General features: G+C 47.6%; 2 protein-coding genes across 4 annotated transcripts in view; one reads left to right on the top strand and one right to left on the bottom strand.

Moving 5' to 3' along the window:
- The window catches only part of bcl11ba (BAF chromatin remodeling complex subunit BCL11B a), a 35,567-nt gene extending 29,491 nt beyond the window's left edge, over nucleotides 1-6,076 (top strand). The window contains exons 3-4 of one of the 3 annotated variants that reach the window (XM_048973792.1): nucleotides 1,450-3,269; nucleotides 4,821-6,076. In XM_048973792.1, the coding sequence (XP_048829749.1) occupies nucleotides 1,450-3,269; nucleotides 4,821-4,843 (1,843 nt within the window). In that variant the 3' untranslated portion in view covers nucleotides 4,844-6,076. Of the gene's footprint in view, nucleotides 1-1,449 lie in introns of all 3 variants that reach the window. The other 2 variants (XM_048973790.1, XM_048973791.1) reach the window with 2 other exon arrangements.
- The window catches only part of LOC125706962 (SRA stem-loop interacting RNA binding protein), a 170,518-nt gene that overhangs the window by 106,820 nt on the left and 44,643 nt on the right, over nucleotides 1-19,055 (bottom strand). The gene's annotated exons all lie outside the window — the stretch shown is intronic.

Raw genomic sequence — 19,055 nt, 5'->3', positions numbered from 1 at the left:
CATATGAGATGTCACACACATTTTTACTAAAACAGTATGGTTGAAACGAGATGTAAATGCAGGATTTGCATCCCTTTTTGCAAATATACTCTTAGCATGCAAAAATAAATTATGCCTACATCTGTGTTGCATAGGTCAAATATAGCAACTACAGCATAAAAGCGTTTCACTGCAGCGTGTCCAACAACAGACCTTCTTTCCCAGTTTATGACATTGCTCTCAAACAGAAGGTTCATGTTTATGAACGACAACAAAAAGCTATTTAAACCTGAAACCTTCTTGCAAATGGTTTTAAAGCAGAAGCTAAACAAGCATTGAAAGTGCACTTAATAAAGGGAAAGATCCCCGTTTTTAAGGTATTAGCCTTCAATAGAATAAAACAAATATTGAAAATTGCGATTATTTTTAACCTTAGAGCTGTCTGGCAATTTCTAAAACAGAATGACTGAAGCTGTCACAGTGCTTACATCCAGAAAGGAATACTATACATTTATATTGAAAATAATGCTCATACTATTTCCCCATATGAGTATCAAAATACCATATGCATTAACACCAGGCAATATTGCACCACAAACCTTACAAGGAACGCTGACACATTAAGTGTGACAGGTCTAATTTTAACACACAATAACATACATTTATATCAATATAAATGGCATTGACTCATCTTACATCTGGCTTGAAAATGTATTAATATGCCAATATACTGCCCAGCTCCAGTTGGTTGTATCATTGGTTGTTTATGTGAAGCGAAAGTTCTTTATTTGTAACTGATAATGTCCTTAATCTGGAACGGAGCTGTACTTTTTCAGTACAGAAGCACATTATAAAGTTTATAGTGTGACTGAGTGCTTTGGACTCTGGGAGATTCTGCAGTGACTACCCAGTGATTCCGTGTTAGTGCTACAGAAAGTCCCATGTGATCCTTTTGGGATTGTGCTGTGAATCTACAGTGATTTCATTGTGATTCTGCAGTGACTACCCAATGATTCTGTGTTAGCACTACAGAAAGTCCCATGTGATCCTTTTGGGATTGTGCTGTGAATCTGCAGCGATTTCATGGTGATTCTGCAATGATTCCTCAGTGATTCAGCAACAATTCCCAGATGATTCTGCAGTAATTCCATGACAAAACACAATTTATGATTTAAATTGTCTTGATTGTTTCGCACAACACCCTGAATTAAATTCCTTGTACGTAAAAGTACTTGGTGATAAAGAAATGATTCCAGTTCCGTTTCTGATAATTATTCCAGCATTTCCACACTTATATCCCCCAAATCCCCTGTCCAGCATTCACACAACATTAAAATGGTAACACTGCATCACCTTCCAAACCAACTATATTTTGAAATTGTTGTCATGCTACTGGTGGCAGGATTCTTTGATGTCACGTGCTTCTCTGAAAGCTCACTTTCCCATGGGTTTGTGTGTGCCTGCAGGTAGGGACGAGCCATCCAGCTACACCTGCACCACCTGTAAACAGGCCTTCCTCAGCGCCTGGTTCCTGCTGCAGCACGCCCAGAACACGCACGGCCTACGCATCTACCTGGAAGGCGGCCCCACCGGCAACGCCCTCACGCCACGCATTACCCTGCCCCCGGCCGTGGGAGCCGAGTCGCTGCCGCAGCCCCCCCTCACTGGCTTCCTGGGGGAGGGGAGCCCCTTCCATCTGCTGCGCATGGCTGCGCCGCTCCTGCGCGAGCCGCCAGGCTTTGTGGAGAACCGCCTGCCCGGCACGCCCCCCTTTGTGAGCCCCCCTCCTCGGCACCACCTGGACCCGCACCGCCTGGAGCGTCTCAGTGCCGAGGAGATGGGTCTGATCTCCCAGCACCCCAGTGCCTTCGAGAGGGTGATGCGTCTGACACCCATGGCAATGGAGTCCCAGTCCATGGACTTCTCTCGCCGGCTCAGAGAACTGGCGGGAAACAACAGCTCAAGTCCCCCGCTGTCACCGAGTCGCACAAACCCTATGCATCGCCTACTCAACCCCAACCCCTTCCAAGCGAGCCCTAAGTCGCCCTTTTTGAGCACCCCTCCTCTGCCGCCCATGCCCCCTGGGAGCGGCACCCCGCCGCAGGTGCAAGGTAAGACCAAGTCCTGCGAGTTCTGTGGCAAGACCTTCAAGTTCCAGAGTAATCTAGTGGTCCACCGACGCAGCCACACGGGGGAGAAGCCCTACAAGTGCCAGCTCTGCGACCACGCCTGCTCCCAGGCCAGCAAGCTGAAACGGCACATGAAAACGCACATGCACAAGGCTGGCTCGGTGACCGGCCGCTCCGACGACGGCATGTCTGCCACCAGCTCCCCGGAGCCGGGGACCAGTGATGTCACAGGCGAGGCTGTAAAAAACAGGGAAGGCGACTTCAGAGGGGAGGGCATCGGCCCGGACAATGAGGAGGAGGAGGAGGAGGAAGAGGAGGAGGAGGAGCTGGAGAATGAGAGCAGGCCGGAGTCAAGCTTCAGCTTGGACTCTGACTTCTGCCGCCCGCGGGAGAACGGTGCCAAGCCGCCGGCACTCTCCCTCGATAAGATGGTGGAAAACGCGTCCCTCAACACTCTGCAACAATACGGGAGCCTGATCGTCGACAACCGGAAAAGGCTGCCCTTCTCCACCAGGGGCCATGAGGGCCCACAGGAGAACAGGGACAGGCACCCTGAGAGGGGGGAGCTCGAGCCAGTGCAAAGGACCGCCGTGAACGGCAGGAACTGTGGCTCGGGGGACTCGCTCCCTAGCCTTTTTCCACGCAAGCCCACACCCATCACCAGTCCCAGCCTGTCCAACTCATCCGCCAAGAGGATCAAGATCGAGAAGGACCTGGACATGCCAACAGCACCACTCATTCCCTCAGAGAACGTGTATTCACAGTGGCTGGTGGGCTACGCCGCCTCGCGCCATTTCATCAAAGATCCCTTCCTGGGTTTCAGCGACTCCAGGCAGTCGCCCTTCGCCACCTCTTCGGAGCACTCCTCGGAGAACGGCAGCCTGGCCTTCTCCACTCCTCCGGGGGACCTGCTGGATGGCACGGCGAGCGGGGGAAGCACACCCCACCTCGGCGGGCCCGGCCCGGGCCGGCCCAGCTCCAAGGACGGCCGTCGCAGCGACACATGCGAGTACTGCGGCAAGGTGTTTAAGAACTGCAGCAACCTAACGGTGCACCGGCGCAGCCACACGGGCGAGCGACCCTACAAATGCGAGCTATGCAGCTACGCCTGCGCGCAGAGCAGCAAGCTGACGCGGCACATGAAGACGCACGGCCAGCTGGGTAAGGAGGTGTACCGCTGCGACATCTGCCACATGCCCTTCAGTGTGTACAGCACCCTGGAGAAGCACATGAAGAAGTGGCACGGGGATCACCTGATGACGAACGAGGTGAAAATCGAGCAGGCAGAGAGAACCTAAAGTACGAGCCAAGGGCACGGCTAGACGCCGCCTCACAGATACTCATGCTGTAGTTTAACATGACGCCTAAGAAGCTGCCAACTGAGAAAAAAAAAAGAAAACAGGAAATGAGAATTAATGCTGGTCTAATCTGCCTTGTCTGGCTTTTGTTTCAGCAATCTATCAGAGTATGAATTAGCGGTAATGAATAAGAAATTCGTCATGCCTTCTAACTGTGCAATAAGTTCTCTATTTATTTGGTTTGTTATTTTGGCCTCTGCAGATATATATATATTTTTTTGATTTCATTTGTGTTTTGTTTTTAACTGTAATTGCTGGGAGTTTTGCTGTTTAAACCCAGACGATGTCCTGAGATTTTAGCGAAAAACAACGCAGTTGTTTTTAGCCCACCTTTTAGCCGCTGCTTATCGGAAAACCTGCATATTTTAAACTACACGTGTCACTTCTGGAGGAAAAGCCAGATCTAAAGACGAGATGTAGCCGTGAGAATGCCGCCGTGTTCACGAGAGCACACACTGACTGTAAACATATCAGGTCTAACTGGGAACGTACCACTGAACATCAGCTTTGGGCGGGGAGGGGGTGGGGGGCAATCTGGAGGTCTGTCGATCTCCTCTTTAGAACGGGATGAACACCAAGGCAGCTGCTCTGAGGTACCAGGTACCGAGCCAAGTGGGGCGCGACCAAGAATGCGGGCTGGCAGGGGACTCTTAGATGTGTCCTTTGAACACACACGTTTAATCCACGCCAACACTGCCATTGGGAGCCGTGACACAGCATTCAGGATGACCCGTTTATAAACGTGTGCATAATCTCAGGATAAACAGCCCAGCGGCTCACTGGGTGACTTCTCACCCGCCCATGGGCGCATCTCCATCTCGATATACAGCTCATGGAGTGACGATCCACTCCAGAGCAGTTCTCTTTCTGAACCCTTTTCCAGAGGGAGGGAACTTGTTCCTTCCACCTGGAAACGCCGGTGAGGGTGTAGGTGCCAGCTGGAAAGGCCGTGGGAGCGAATGATTCTAAACCATTCCCCTGTTTTGCTTGTAGCATTCGAATTTTAAACTCTAATGACTTCATGTCATACTTGGCAAGGGAGCATCTATTTTCTGAGATGGGTTCTGCGTTTAGCCCCCATGAGCTACCCCAGCTTTTCAAGCAGATGTTTTGGGCATCGAATACTGAAATGAAATCAGCAAGTCTCGTTACGTTGAGAAATCATGCCGTGATATTACTTGAATACATTTGCGCTATGCATTCACAGCTTAGACGGCAGATTAATGTGAAATACAGCCCTAGAGTCTGACAAAATTCAGTTTCCCCTGCTGACCTGGTAACCTCAACCCCAAGGCCCAGTGCATCACCAAACTGCATTTCCTGTAGAACTGAGTGTGTCTTTCCTGTCCCTTAGGATTTCCACTCATGTGTAGTTGACCATGATAAGAAGTAGCATCTTGTATGGACTAAACAACTGGCCCTGGCAACCAGCTGGCCCTAGATCAACATCTACCAGGTCACCAACCACCAGCTGGCCCTAGATCAACATCTACCAGGTCACCAACCACCAGCTGGCCCTAGATCAACATCTATCAGGTCACCAACCACCAGTGGGCCCCTAGATCAGCATCTACCAGTTCACCGACCACCAGCTGCTCATAGATCACCATCTACTTGTTAACCAACCACCAGCTGTCCCTAGATGACCATCTACCAGTTCACCAACCAGCAGCTGTCCCTAGATCACCATCTACCAGCTAATTAAATGTATGGTTTGTTTTGGCCAACAAAAATATCTGGAGAAAGACAACGTGTGTTAGGTGGACTGAGCTGGCTTGGCAGAGGGACGGTGGGGAGCTGTAGCAGCTGACACAGGTGCGAGAGGACATGCGGAGGCGCAGATCGCAGCGATGCCACCATGACTGGACACTTTGCATACTGCCACCAGTTTGACAAGAGCGTGCCTTTAACAATGATCTTCCGATTGATCGTCTCCTGAGACAAACGCGACACACGTCTGTGATGCAAACAAAAGCTATCCTCCATAACCCTAACCTACTCATGAATTTATGGAGCGATGCCCGCAGAACAGCGTGTAGATGTGCACGCAGATGTACATATTAAGGCACAAGCGAAAGGAATTATCGATTTCAGGACAAGACTGCATGCCAACTTCGGAGAGGACTGTTAGACCACAGGTAGTCACTGAAGAGACTGGACAGGAATCAGGAACAACAGAAAGTAGGGAAAAAAGAAAGAAAAAATGAAAAAAGAAAACAAAAAAGGACAAACTTAGTGCACTCTGTCTCAAAATACGTTTACAGTATTGAATCAAGTACAAGGGTAAATCTTATCTGTGTGTGTTTGTTTTAAATGAGTATTTTTTTCAAGTTTGCTTAAAGGTTTCTCTGAATGCCATAGTGGCTGTGTATATTGTTTTTTTGGTGATGGGTTTTAGTATATATATAAATATATATAAATCTATATCACATTTCTCTTGTTTACTGTAAAAGTATACCGGTATTTGTAATATTTCAGAATGCCTGGGCATTTTTAAAAAAAAAAATTTTAAGTTTTTTTTTCTCAGCCCAATTTCAATTGTGGGTCTATTAAGATGTTTTGTCACTGTAAGTGTAAAAGTCTTGAGTTTTAGTAAAACCTTTATCCTTCCTTGCGTGTAAAAAATGTAAATGAAACGGGACAAACTGCAGAAGAGTTCGAGCCGCTGCCGGGCGGACACAGTGCCCCCACACGGCGACACAGTGCCCCCACACGGCGACACAGTGCCCCCACACGGCGACACAGTGCCCCCACACGGCGACACAGTGCCCCCACACGGCCGCCGCCCTCTCCTGCTTCCAGAGGCCGCCGCCCCCCCCCCCCCCCCCCCCCCCCCCCCCGCCCAGGTCCCATCTTTACTCTGGAATGGCATCCTCTCTGTGTAGACAGTCTTTTTACAGGAGCTCGTATTTTTTACTTAGTACGCGCATCCCTAGTGAAAGATGGTACTGTAAGTACTATGTGTCATTTTTCTTTTTTTTTTTCTGGGGGTGGGGGGGGGGGGGTCCTGGTTATTGATTGAGGAAAAAAACGAGTTGAAAATGCATCACAAAGCTGCCACAATATATTTTTTTTAATTTGGCAGGATAAAAAAAAGCAAAACAAAAAAAAACAATCTGAAGAATTTGTATTCTTAAAATGAATCATATTGTACAGCAAGGTGTGAAGGTTGTCTGACAGCCTTTTAGCTACACAAAAATACTAAAGTAAATGTTTTGTTTACTAGTATATTGGCTGAAAATATTTTTTATGAGTACCCTGGTGTGACTCAGGCTTGTGTGTGTGTGTGTGTGTGTGTGTGTGAGTGTTGTCTGATACGGGCAGCTCCTCTGACCAGGTCAGCGCTCACTGATGCCTCATCCCTTGGGATAACCCTCCATTCACGCTGGCCAGCATTGCAGGTACTACACAAGCACAAGTGATACCAGGACTTTTCCAACGCGGCACAAGTACGGCAGCCAAGCACCGTGCTGGAAGATGGATGGTTTGGAATAAAACCGCATGAACTGCTGTAGCGGTGCTACACACACGCACAATGGGGAAGGCAGCAGTAAGTGTGTATCAGAAAAATCTAACCCCTGTTTATTCCCAGTTAAGCCAGAAAAAAACACAAGCGAGGTGCAGGCCAGCCATGGACCTACCGCCTGTCCTCAGTCGGAGGTGGAGTCGGGACAGCTGCGTGTGTGTGTGCGTGTGTGTGTGTGTGTGTGCCTTTGTGTGTTAGGGGCTACGGCCCCAGCTCAGGGCGTGAGGAACCTCTGGGCCGTAGTTTCTGAATAAACATTACTACTGCGCTTCGTCCTTCACCTCTCTCACCTGACCGTATTGTAATCTGCACAGCTGTATCTGATGATGTGACAGGGCTGAGCTGCACATCTCTCACACTGTACGTAGAAACGTGAGTGACACTGTACGGCCCTACAAAGGCAAAACAGAGTACTAAATACTAAAAGTCCAATACTAAAATAGAGAAAACAGGCCTCAAAGATTTTTTACTGTCAACCCACATGTGTAATATGTAATTAAATTACACTTTATTCTTCTAAACGGAGCATAGTTGAAGTAAGATATTACACTAGTGATAGAATAGTGATACTATATCAATCTCTTAATTCCCTTTTTGCTTTGCCCCATCTTGCTCTAGAGAGCACGCTTGGGGGGGCTTTTTAACACACAAGCTTTTGCCCATTTGTCAGGTAGACTGGGATACTCGGCACCCCACTCATACCATCGCCGGCATTTCTGGGGCAATGATGCCAGGGTGACCTCATAGATGCCGGACTCAAGGTTCCTGCATCAAGCAGAGTCACCGGGACTCACACGCTCCACTGGCCATGATTAAGCCCCCAGGGTGTCCTCTCTGCACCCCTTACCACTATAAGACCTCATATGGAGGGCGGGGCTTAACGGGGACTGAAAACAGGAAGTTGGTTCTTTTAATACGCCTCCAATATTTTCTTAAATTTCAACAAAAAAATTTATTAACAGTTAGTGCACTGATGCCTATTTATTACAAACAGCAACAACGGAAATATTATTTAGGCTGCATGACTCTGTGTAACAAAGCAGTCACTTACCGAATTACACTTGTTTCTAAAACACTTTTAATGATCTGCTAGCCTTCTCTGAAACCTCTCTATGACTCCAGCATCAACAAACGATAAACCAGGGAAATTTCCCCTCAAAGCAAGCCTTGGTGGCCTTTATGTGGGAAGTTACAGTTTTATATATTTAATTTACAAATCATTTATGCTCGGATAATATATATTGCTAAATAACAAATTAATTGTGTCCTTTAACAGCTGGACATTAAACCAACCGTGTAAATGGACTTAAAACTTAAAACAAATTCAACTTTACGTTGAAAAGCAAACGTGAACAGGGACATTATCAGATCTTCTTAAGAGGCCCCCATGCAGAGGTATTTCTAGATTGGTGGGGGCAGTGCGAACTGGGGGAATGCCAACTGGTGCAGCCACTGGCTGGGGGCAGGTTAAAGTAACCAGCTTATCTTTTCACATTTGAATATATTAAAGGTTGCATGATTTTCAGAGAGGAGCGACATCTACATGCCTACTGGAGAAAGAGCAAGATGATTAAAATGAAGTCAGCCTGTATGTCGGGATCAAACCGCAATGCTTCCCCCCCGCTCCAGTTTTCATGACATCAGTATATCTGCTATGTGCTTATTAGCTCAAATGCATATCAGTACTTTATCGCAGCCGGAATCTGAGATATCTATTGCGCTAGATTAAAAGGAAGTCCATCCCACATCACTGCAGCTTCAGCTGTCAGCCCTTATCTGCGAGTCGAAACGCCGGTGGGCAGTGGAGTCAGACAAACCTGAACCACAGAGCTGAATGATGGTCTCCTCATCCCAAGAGCTGCGACTACACAGCAAGGCAGAGCCCCGCAGGAGCAGGTGGCCCCAGCGGAGTCCACAGCAGAAAGGGTGTCACAGACAAGGAAAGGACTGCCATCTTTATGGTGTTCTTACACACTGAGGGTCTGGCTCAATGACATGTTTCTGACTTGTGCTGTCATGACCTTGTCCAATAACAGTTGCTTAACACCATGAAGTTATAAAAACGAAAGCATATAAAGCACAGAAAAACACAGCTTACATGGAGTATCTCTGATTAGATAGCTCGCGGTACCCAGCTCAGTCCTGGATGCTGCTACCAATCATCTACTACTTTTCAATAAAGTATTTCTGATTGGATACCTCGCTGTGCCCTCTCCTAGATGCTGCTGCCTGTCATTTATCTACATTTTTTGCAGACAATTCCTGATCATTTAATTTTTGTTCTTAAGCGGCAGACTTTATTCAGAATAAATTTGGCTCCCAACACTGAGAGAGCCGTTCACGTGTTTCGCAGCAAAACCCAAACAGCAAAAGACTCGGATAAGTGACTCAAGTCTCCCGCTCCCAGTTTTCAGCAGAACGGAAGGGAAGATGGCGGCGAGCTCCCCGTCGCTCCTGCTACGCGACAAAGGACGCATCTCGGTGCTTGGTGTGTGTGCGGAGTGCCGGGCGGGGGCACACGTGCCAGGCACGGGCACCGGGCACGGACGCCTGTTTGATATTCAGATGGGCCTGCCTACACACAGCATTATGCCACATTTGGATGATCGCATTGTGGGATTAAGAGGCTGGCTTGTCATTTTCAACAACAATACAGCGATTTAGGGATGCCGTTTTTCACGCCGTGCCTCGCATTAGCACAGGGCCCAAGATTTACATAAATCTTTGTCTTAAGATGAAAGAACGTTTTCAGACAATGAAGTTAAGCTTTAGAAATGGGGTGTGTGGGGGGGGGGGTGCATAAAAGTTTTATTCTAAATCACCCACTGCAGCATTGGTGCAAAGATACTTCACTGCCCTCTTTTTCAGTCCCTGTCATGAAAAATGAAGGAGAAGCAGAGGCATGGGTTGGGCGGGGGGGGGGGGGGGAGGGGGGTGTGGAAGGCAACTCCACAGCTGATTTAGTGCTACATTCTGACTCGTCGCTAAGCTCTTCAATCATGTTGCCCGCAGCAGCCAACGTGAAAACTGACCTAGATTCCCGAGCGAGTCCGTCCCGCACCGTTGCCTATCGGCTGAGATCAACGCGAGAGATGGATCCGGAAGAGGTGGTGCGTACCACGGGCAGATGCGTGCTTGAGGGGCGGGCCATCAGCCTCCCATCATACACCAGCTTGCGTGCCTCAGCCACAATAATGTCATTAACTACGGAGAAGCTTTAAATCCACATACATTTCAACTTTCATTTTTCAAACGATCTGCTTTATTTCTATTTTCTATCCAATTTAAGTACAGAAAGAACAGTCGTCTCCTTAGAGATTTCATACTTATTAAGGAGAACATTCTACCTAATTGTATTCTCAATGCAATTTCCATATTTAGATAGTTTTCTAATGCTAATCTTTGTTCAAGGGGACTGGTACATCTCGTGACGTTAACACTATAAATGTCTGTACTGGTGACAAATTGGGGCAGGTTAAGATCCTTCGCACAATTAATCTCAAATAATGGTGAATATTTCCATGCCCTGAAGAACATCCATCACGCAAGGTGTGCAAAGGGGCCCAAAACACATTTATGTTCTCACTCCCTAAATTGGCATGTCTTGCGTTCATTACACAAACTGTCCTGGTCAGCTTCCCCTGGGCTGGCTTGTTTGCTCATTACATTTCCAGTAAGAAGTTGCTTATTTACTGCCTTTCCCCCACTATGATGGGCCTGTAGGCCCCCCTGCGGCCCCCCTGCAGCCCCCCCGCAGCCCCCCCCGCAGCCCCCCCCCTCCCCGCGGTCCCTGTCTCCAGTAATAAAGGAAACAAACGGCAGTGGCCAATGTCCCACCTTGAAGTGCCGCAAAGGTTATTTACATCTGTGAAAGTTATAATAAGCCTGCATGGCATGGCTCCGGACTGTGGGCCCCCGAGAGCCAGCATCAGATAGCAGAGGGGCCCGGCCCTGCTCTGCTCCTCTCCTCCACGCCGCTCACAACTGTTTTTGTGCATTCTGCTGCACTCCACTCCGGGGGCCAGGATCCTCAGGAACATGACATTGTAATTTCAGCCATGTTTTATTTATGGACCCTACCGAGTCAGATAACGGCGGTTTTAACAAACAAAGATGATTGCTTCAGGGGTTACTCGCTCGTCCTGAGGTAATTAAGACAAAGTAGCTCCCAGGACTGGGCCTTATGCAAGCAGCCAGCTATTATTTCCTGAAAAGGGAAAGAAAGGAAGGTTTGGAGACTAGTAAAAAAGGACAGCCTGATTCAAAAGGTCCTTTGTCATATTTTATCTTTGCTTTAGTGCAGTTATTCAGCTGCGTGTCAGCAAAGCACCTATTCAGCACAAAGTGCAGGGGATAGTACTGCCCATGGAGTGTGTGTACACGTGTATGTATGTGCATGTGTGCGTGAGTGCGTGCGTGAGTGTGTGAGGGACACTAGGCCTCGTGCCGGCCCTGATTTGGTTTAATATGGCCACTTAATTGTTGATATGATTTCAGCATGAAACAACAAGGCCGCTTTAGAAATCAGAGTCCTTGGATAAATGCTATTGGGACAGAGGGCTTGAGGGACCTGGCGGAGAGGTGGGCTGGCCGCTCCTCGCTGCGGACGTATCTCTTTGTAACCCGAGCAGACAGTATGAAATCTGGGTTGTATAAGGACATACTAAGTGCCAGCTGGCTGGATCGCGGTGCTAAAAGACCTAGAGACACACAAACAGTGAAACAGACAAATTCTCACACACACCAGCATTAAAGAAGAATCAATCTCAGGATGCCACACAAATCCAAGTGGAGGGCCACGGGGCCCCAGGCCGTGGTGGGTCCAGGGCCGTCCACCCTTACTTGCACACGTTCACGGATGCACAGTGAGCAGCAGATGGCCCCAATACACACACAAGGCATGATTTTCTGTTAATTTCCCTGCTTTTAATCCAGTCAGGCCAATCTACTCAGCTCAGATTCCACGATGAATGTCAGTCACATTTCTTTTTCATTGCATTTCATCATTCTTCCTCTCATGCGGACACACGCGCAGCTGCGATAACCACTTTCTCTCCGTTTCACACACACACTTCCTCCCGCAGACATCAGAGTGACAGATAGACAGCGCTGCCCTCTGTGGGTACTGCTCTCTTTGCTAACTTTAGACCCCACGTCTACAAAGTTGTTGATCGGAGACAGGTAGGTTTGCAAAGTGCCCCGTGAGAAGATGCAGCCCTCGCTAATTGCCTACATTGCCCCTGCCTGGATCTGCCACTGGTCATACCCCATGTCTGTAGACTGGATTCCATAGAGTCACCATTATGGTTCTCTTGGCAATTGTCAAACTTCATGTCTATGGACTGGATTCCATTGTGCCACCATCATAGCTCAGTTTGTGACCATCAGAACACCAATAGCTCCCTCCATCTGCCTGCATGCTGTCTTGAATTATTCTGTATATTTGCATCACCTCACCAGGAGTAAAGCCCAGCCTCAACGGCTGCAGGGTCAGTGTTTAGAGTAACACACTTAATAGACACGTAGCACTAGGTTCTGAGCCTGACTCTGCCGAAACTCACCATTTCATCCTTCAGGAAAAGCAAATTTACAAGCGGTATCGAGATCATCGAAAGCAACGAGGAGGCCACACCTACCCAAGGACGGATACAGCCGAGCGAAATCACAGTCCATATGCCCATATGTCTCTTTCCCGTCGCCAAAGCCCTAAGACGATAAACATGGTTTAATTAGACTCTAATTTACAGTGTAATGAGCCAGTATCCATGAGGGTTACACCATGGATTTCACAGGAAAGCTTCTCTCTTTGTGTGGGGAGCAGACCATGTTAGCTGGTAATGACTGTACTGCCTCGCTAGACCTGGGGCCTGCAAATCACAGTAGCTTGACGGCCGGCGTTTCAAATTTTTCATAGTAAATGAAAATGTAACTTCTGGTAGGTAATAAAATGACAGCAGGCTCTGTCGGAGACGTACAGTAAGGCTATTGGCTTACATTAGGAATAAGACCAATCAGGTGCTCCTGAAACAAACTGTCTAATAATAACAAAAATCATGGACTGAAGTGACTGAAGCAAACTTTCTCATTCCTCCTGGGACCTCCACGCACACTTTACTGTCTCACCCTCCTGTACTGCAGAATGCAAAGCTCACGTCAGCTCTAGGCGATGAGGTAATCAACATGCTAAAAATGATGAGATGGCTTTAGGAATTTGAGCAGGGACCTGGGGTCGCTGCCCTTTACTGTTTCAGGTTATCAGGGGATCTCAGAACCTCCATTTACTCTCGTCTCTGTCTACAGCATTTTGCTTTACTGCACTGCTTAAGCTAGCAGGCACTTCACTTCAGATCAGTGTTTCCCAATCTAGTCCTCCGGGACCCACAGTCAGTCTATGTTTTCGCTCCCTCTGACTTCCCTGCTAGACAATGCACATTTTTGCTCCCTCCCGGAAACTGGGAGGGAGCAAAAACGTGGACTGTCTGTGGGTCCAAGAGTACCGGATTAGGAAGCACTGCCTTAGATGTACGTCTCAGGATGAGGTTTATTAGAATGGCAGGGGTCAGGGGTGTCATGGAGTGAGGCTTGGGTGAGGGGTGGGGAGGGGTGGGGAGGGGGGGCAGCTGGAGAAAGACCCCAGAGAAAATACCAGGAATATATTTAGGATGGGGAGCGGAGGCAGGACTGGACCAGATAGAATGCACTTCTGGGAGAGACTTTACCTGTACTGGTGGAAGAGCTAGAGCAGTGGTCTCTAGTCCCTCCCCCAAGATTCAGTAGCTCGCCAGAGTATTTTCTTTGCAAACGTAGCTCTCACTGTAAAAAAGGATCGAGACCACTTATGCAATGAGAGACATAACCTATGGAAAGGCCTGAGGTATCGGCCGACTGGGGATCAGGTTGAGGAAACATTAAGGTAAGATGGTGGTAAAGCTCAGAAGCCCCTCGCGGAATGACTCAGCGCTTTCTAACTGTGACGCGGCGTTAAAGCAGGGCAGGCTGAGAAGGTCCACCGCTCCCTGTTTGTGATTAGAGAGAGACGCAGAAGCCTGCAGCGCTGTGAGCTGCTCAGTGTGCTGTTAAGACGGGCCGAGACAAGCTGCAGTGGTCCGTTCTAACAAAGCACCTCCTTCACCTGAGACCCCACGTCTGGCGCTCAGAGCACCCTCTCCCTGGCAGCACATTCGATATTGTCTTCCAGCCCCTGAGCCTGGGTCGCCCTCTTCATTCTCCTCCTCTTCACCCCATGAGCAAGTGAGCCCTTATCCTTCCTTGTGTGGCATGCGCACATTGGCAGGCGGGGGTTGGGGGGGGGGGGTTACTCTGGCCCCAACCTTCCTTCCCTCAATGCTCGGGGGTCGACAGGTTAGTCAGCGTGTGGCTGGCAGGACTGCAGCTCCATCTCCTGATTGCTCTGATAAATAACACACTGCACGCACCATCTGACAGACACATATGTATGTATTTTATTCAAAGATTAAATCTTCTGCTTTCATTGACGGAGCGAATGAATTATGATTACTTTTCTCAGCCATTGCCTGCATATGTGGCTGAGAGATAAGTTGACCTTTTGCAAATCTTAGCCCCAATCAGACTCAACGGTTGCTGTGATATTCCCACGCAGGCAGCTTAGAAGGCGGGCCACTTGCAAGCACACTGTGGCATTTGTACATGCGACTCATGCAAACGCCGGAGCTCCTCCTTGGCTATAACACGGCCACATTCCGATGGAACAAGACCGGGCAGAACTGTCATCATTTAACACACACTTTCACCCCTACGAGCATTGTGGTGCTTAACCAACAATTCACAGGGTGTTTTTCACTGGAAAGTGTGCAAACCTCCTTTTAAGGAGAAATGTGCGTGTGCTGTGAGCGATTACAGTAAGCTGTGACTGCATTATGTGTTCTGAGTGGTTTTAGGAAACTGTGCTGTGCGTATACGCTGTAAGGAATTCAAGTGAACGGTGATTCTGTCATGTGTGCTGAGGGGTTACAGTGAACTGTGACTCTGTGATATATGATGAGGGGTTACAGTAAATCTGTGACTCTGTCGTGTTCTGAGGCAATACAGTAAACGGCAACTCCATCATGCGTGCCGAGGAGTTACAGTAGACTGTGACTCGATCACAAGTGCTAGGGGGTTACAGTAAACTGACTCGAACACGGGCGCTAGGGGGTTACAGTAAACTGAGACTCCATTGCAGGTGCTAGAGGGTTACAGTAAACTCTGTCATGTGTTCTGCAGGGCAGGAGCTGGTCCATGCAGAGCCATCAAGCTCTTGGTTTGTGCCCTGGCCTTGGAGGGTCAGAGGCTGGTAGGGTGCTTCAGTGAGGCATGCCGTTCATCTTCATGAACACACGCGGCTCGCATCGTTGGCCCCGTCTATTACGGTCCCCACGTCCCAGCGGCTGCGGTACCTAGTGAGAGATCTTCTTGTGATAATTAGGGTGATTAATAGGCTGATGATGGCAGCCTTCAGAGAGAAGCCACCTTTGCAGCCATGGCAAAACGGGGTGAAAGTGGACATGAGCTCGTCCTTATGAAATGTTTAGCTTTCATATTTGATATGGATGATAATGATGTATAAAACAACGGGTATGTGAAAATGTAACTTGCCACTAGAATCTTCCCTCATCAAGTGAGGACTAATTTAATTACCACAAGCGTGATACCCAGTGTTTCACTGCAGCGGCAGTGACTGCAGGGCAGCGTGAAGGCACGGCACACAGTCACAGACCAGTCTACCTTTCTCCCACGAGGTTAGCTTTCATGTTTCATCTCAGTTAGTAATAAACTCACCACACAGCCACAACTCTTTGACAGTTTCACCTCGATGTACCATGATCATGCATTGTGCCATTTTCATTTAGCTTGGTCTTGATGTCAATGCCAGGCATGCAGATGGTTCCACCTAAAACCACAAAACTCAATTGAAACGAAACCTACTGAAAACAGCCTATAGTACAGTGCTGAACATCATTGGTTATTAAATCCCTCCACGGCGACAAACTGAAAAGCGTCTGTCGCGTCGAGGATCAGCATTGTGTGAGCCGTTAAATGGGGTGGACAGATACAGCAAAAGGTCCACATTGTAACCGGCTGAAGAGCAGACCCAGTGTCGGACTTCGCGAGAACCCTGACACACTAGATGGTGATGGTTCAGGACACAAAGACAGAAGAGAGAAGCCATCAAAACACAGCTGTCAGACATCACGGCATCTAGAACAGCCGCGGCAAAATATCTACCTAGGTAGCTTTATTGCTGTCTTAACAGATCAAACAACATGGCTGACGACAGCATAATCAGTTACAGCAGTTAATGAGAACAGTATCAGTGATATCAGTGTAAATCAGCGTAAATAACCATAACCATTAACAGCCTCGGCGGCACAGATATCAGTGGACACTGTGAGATATCCTGCTCCTTTGACAGCCCTTCTGCATCCTCGCTGTGTGTCCTTTCACAGCTGTTCTGAACTGTCCACACCAAATCCTTCGTTTATTGATTTTTTAATTTAGCAGCAATAAACGCTTTGCTCTTAAGAAGATAACTTGGAGAGGACTTGGTAATCCAGTAAACCACCATCACCGGGAGAAGTGGATAGCCGTCTAAATGGATCCCGTAGATTTAGATTATTGGGAGCAAACATGCGTATCTGTGATCCTGTCTTTCATGTCATTTTAAAAGCTACCGACAATCCCATTGTTCAGGTAACAGTGACTGATCGGCCGACGTATCTCCCATGTCATATATTGTTGAACGCCTCAGATATTTCTTGGGTGATTTTGAACTAGAGTTAACGGCTTAATTTTGTTTTCATGAGCACAGACTGAAGTGTTAATTGTCTAATTAGATAGTAATGTGTCTTATCCATTGTACCTTTTTCATTGTTTCACTTGGCTGTGAATCTAATGACAGATCACTGTGGACAGCTTAAGCCAAAATGGAGAGTGTGGTCCCATACCTCATCAAAAGCATTTCTCATTCACACAGAGTGTACCTGTAACCCACAGATGAAGTAGAGTTTAACATGTGTGGGGACTGCACTCTGATATTTTAATTTATACATCCGACATTAGCGCAGCAAAGCAACACTGTGTGACTAACTTGGTTAGATATGGTGGAGTTTGGAGCTCAAATGATATAGGAAACAGAAGTACAAGAAACCAGTTAGTGGAACGGCCCGTGATAAAATGCCGAGGTACCTCACTGCAGAACCACATCAGGCTGCCAGCAAGGCCACTGGATCCGAGTCCCGCTTTATCACACTTCCCATGATGCATTGCGCAGTGCGCATGGTACAGACAAGAACATGGAAAGCTTAGCAGCACACAGAGTAATTAAAGTTAAATTATTAATCCTCACAAAGAAGCAGTTGGAAACGTAAATCACTCTATTGCCAAGCAATTCCATCCATCCATCCATTTTCAAAAACCACTCGTGTCACTCAGGGTGCAGAGCAATTCCGATGCTCTAAAACAGACATATAAATAAATAAGTAAGTAAATAAATAAATAAACCCCCCACCTCCACCCCCCAAATACACACACAAAAAACTGATTGATGTCCACGATGGGATAGATCCCTAATGGAGCAAACCTGACAGTGATTGCTAAAGCCCATTTAACTGCTGATGTTTTGTTATGATTGGACTTGTCATTCTTCCTTTACTGATTAAAAAGAGGGAGGAAACTCAATGTGCTTCACGTCCTTTGTACAGTTTTTTGCCTCAGCCAAAGCGATGGGTGCATATTATTTTGTCAATCCTGGGGAAACGGTGGCATTCAGAGGGACGCACAGACAAGCGCTGCCCTTTTCTCCCTCACAGAAGTGACTTTACTGCCAAGTTGCTTCAAAGCCCCTTTTTAAACTGAAGGTCAAAAAAAAGAAATGAACATTTGACATACAGCTGTTTGTTTTTGTATTTGCTGACATTCCGCAGTGTAAGTCTGGAAACTTAGAGGTCCCACCAGCTCAAGACCATTCTGATGTTTTATAAGGTAGCAACATTCATCGAAAGAAATACCTTTACTTACAATAAACATACTGGGGACCAGTTGAAGTAAAGCATGATGCTGAGGTGGAACCTGCATATATGCATTATTGGGCACAACGACATGAAGGACTGGGAGGAGTCACTGTGTGACCATCATATCAGGAACCCCATTATCTATGACATATAGGACTGGGAGGAGTCACAGTACGACCATCATATCAGGAACCCCGTTATCTATGACATATAGGACTGGGAGGAGTCACTGTGTGACCATCATATCAGGAACCCCGTTATCTATGACATATAGGACTGGGAGGAGTCACAGTACGACCATCATATCAGGAACCCCGTTACCTATGACATATAAGACTGGGAGGACTCACAGTACGACCATCATATCAGGAACCCCGTTACCTATGACATATAGGACTGGGAGGAGTCACAGTACGACCATCATATCAGGAACCCCGTTACCTATGACATATAGGACTAGGAGGAGTCACAGTGCGACCATCATATCAGGAACCCCGTTATCTATGACATATAGGACTGGGAGGAGTCACAGTACGACCATTATATCAGGAACCCCATTATCTATGACATATAGGACTGGGAGGAGTCACAGTACGACCATTATATCAGGAACCCCATTATCTATGACATATAGGACTGGGAGGAGTCACAGTATGACCAGCATACTGGAAACCCTACTATCTATGGCATAGGTTCCTATTATTCAAATCACGGTCCTTGAGGTCCGAGCACCTGTGAGCCAGGTGCGAAACCTCCGACCAATCAGAATCAGTAATTACTAAACTAACTACCTGAGAGAACTGAAAACAAGACCTAGCTTTGGAATCGACGTCCAGATTTGAAGAGCCCTGGCATAGCAGAAGGTGAGCCCTGTGTAAGTTTTATGGCTGCATATATCGGGGTGTGTCTGGGTACAAAGCACCACAGACAACAGAAAGGGTAAAGCAAGGGAAAAAAAGGACAAACTTACATAAGTTATTGAGCTGAGGGTATGACATATTTATACCCCTCCACACAGAGATGCATGTATTCC

This window comes from Brienomyrus brachyistius, chromosome 14, assembly GCF_023856365.1.
Source record: "Brienomyrus brachyistius isolate T26 chromosome 14, BBRACH_0.4, whole genome shotgun sequence".
Lineage (NCBI taxonomy): Eukaryota > Metazoa > Chordata > Actinopteri > Osteoglossiformes > Mormyridae > Brienomyrus > Brienomyrus brachyistius.
This window is presented reverse-complemented; position numbering and strand designations above follow the sequence as displayed.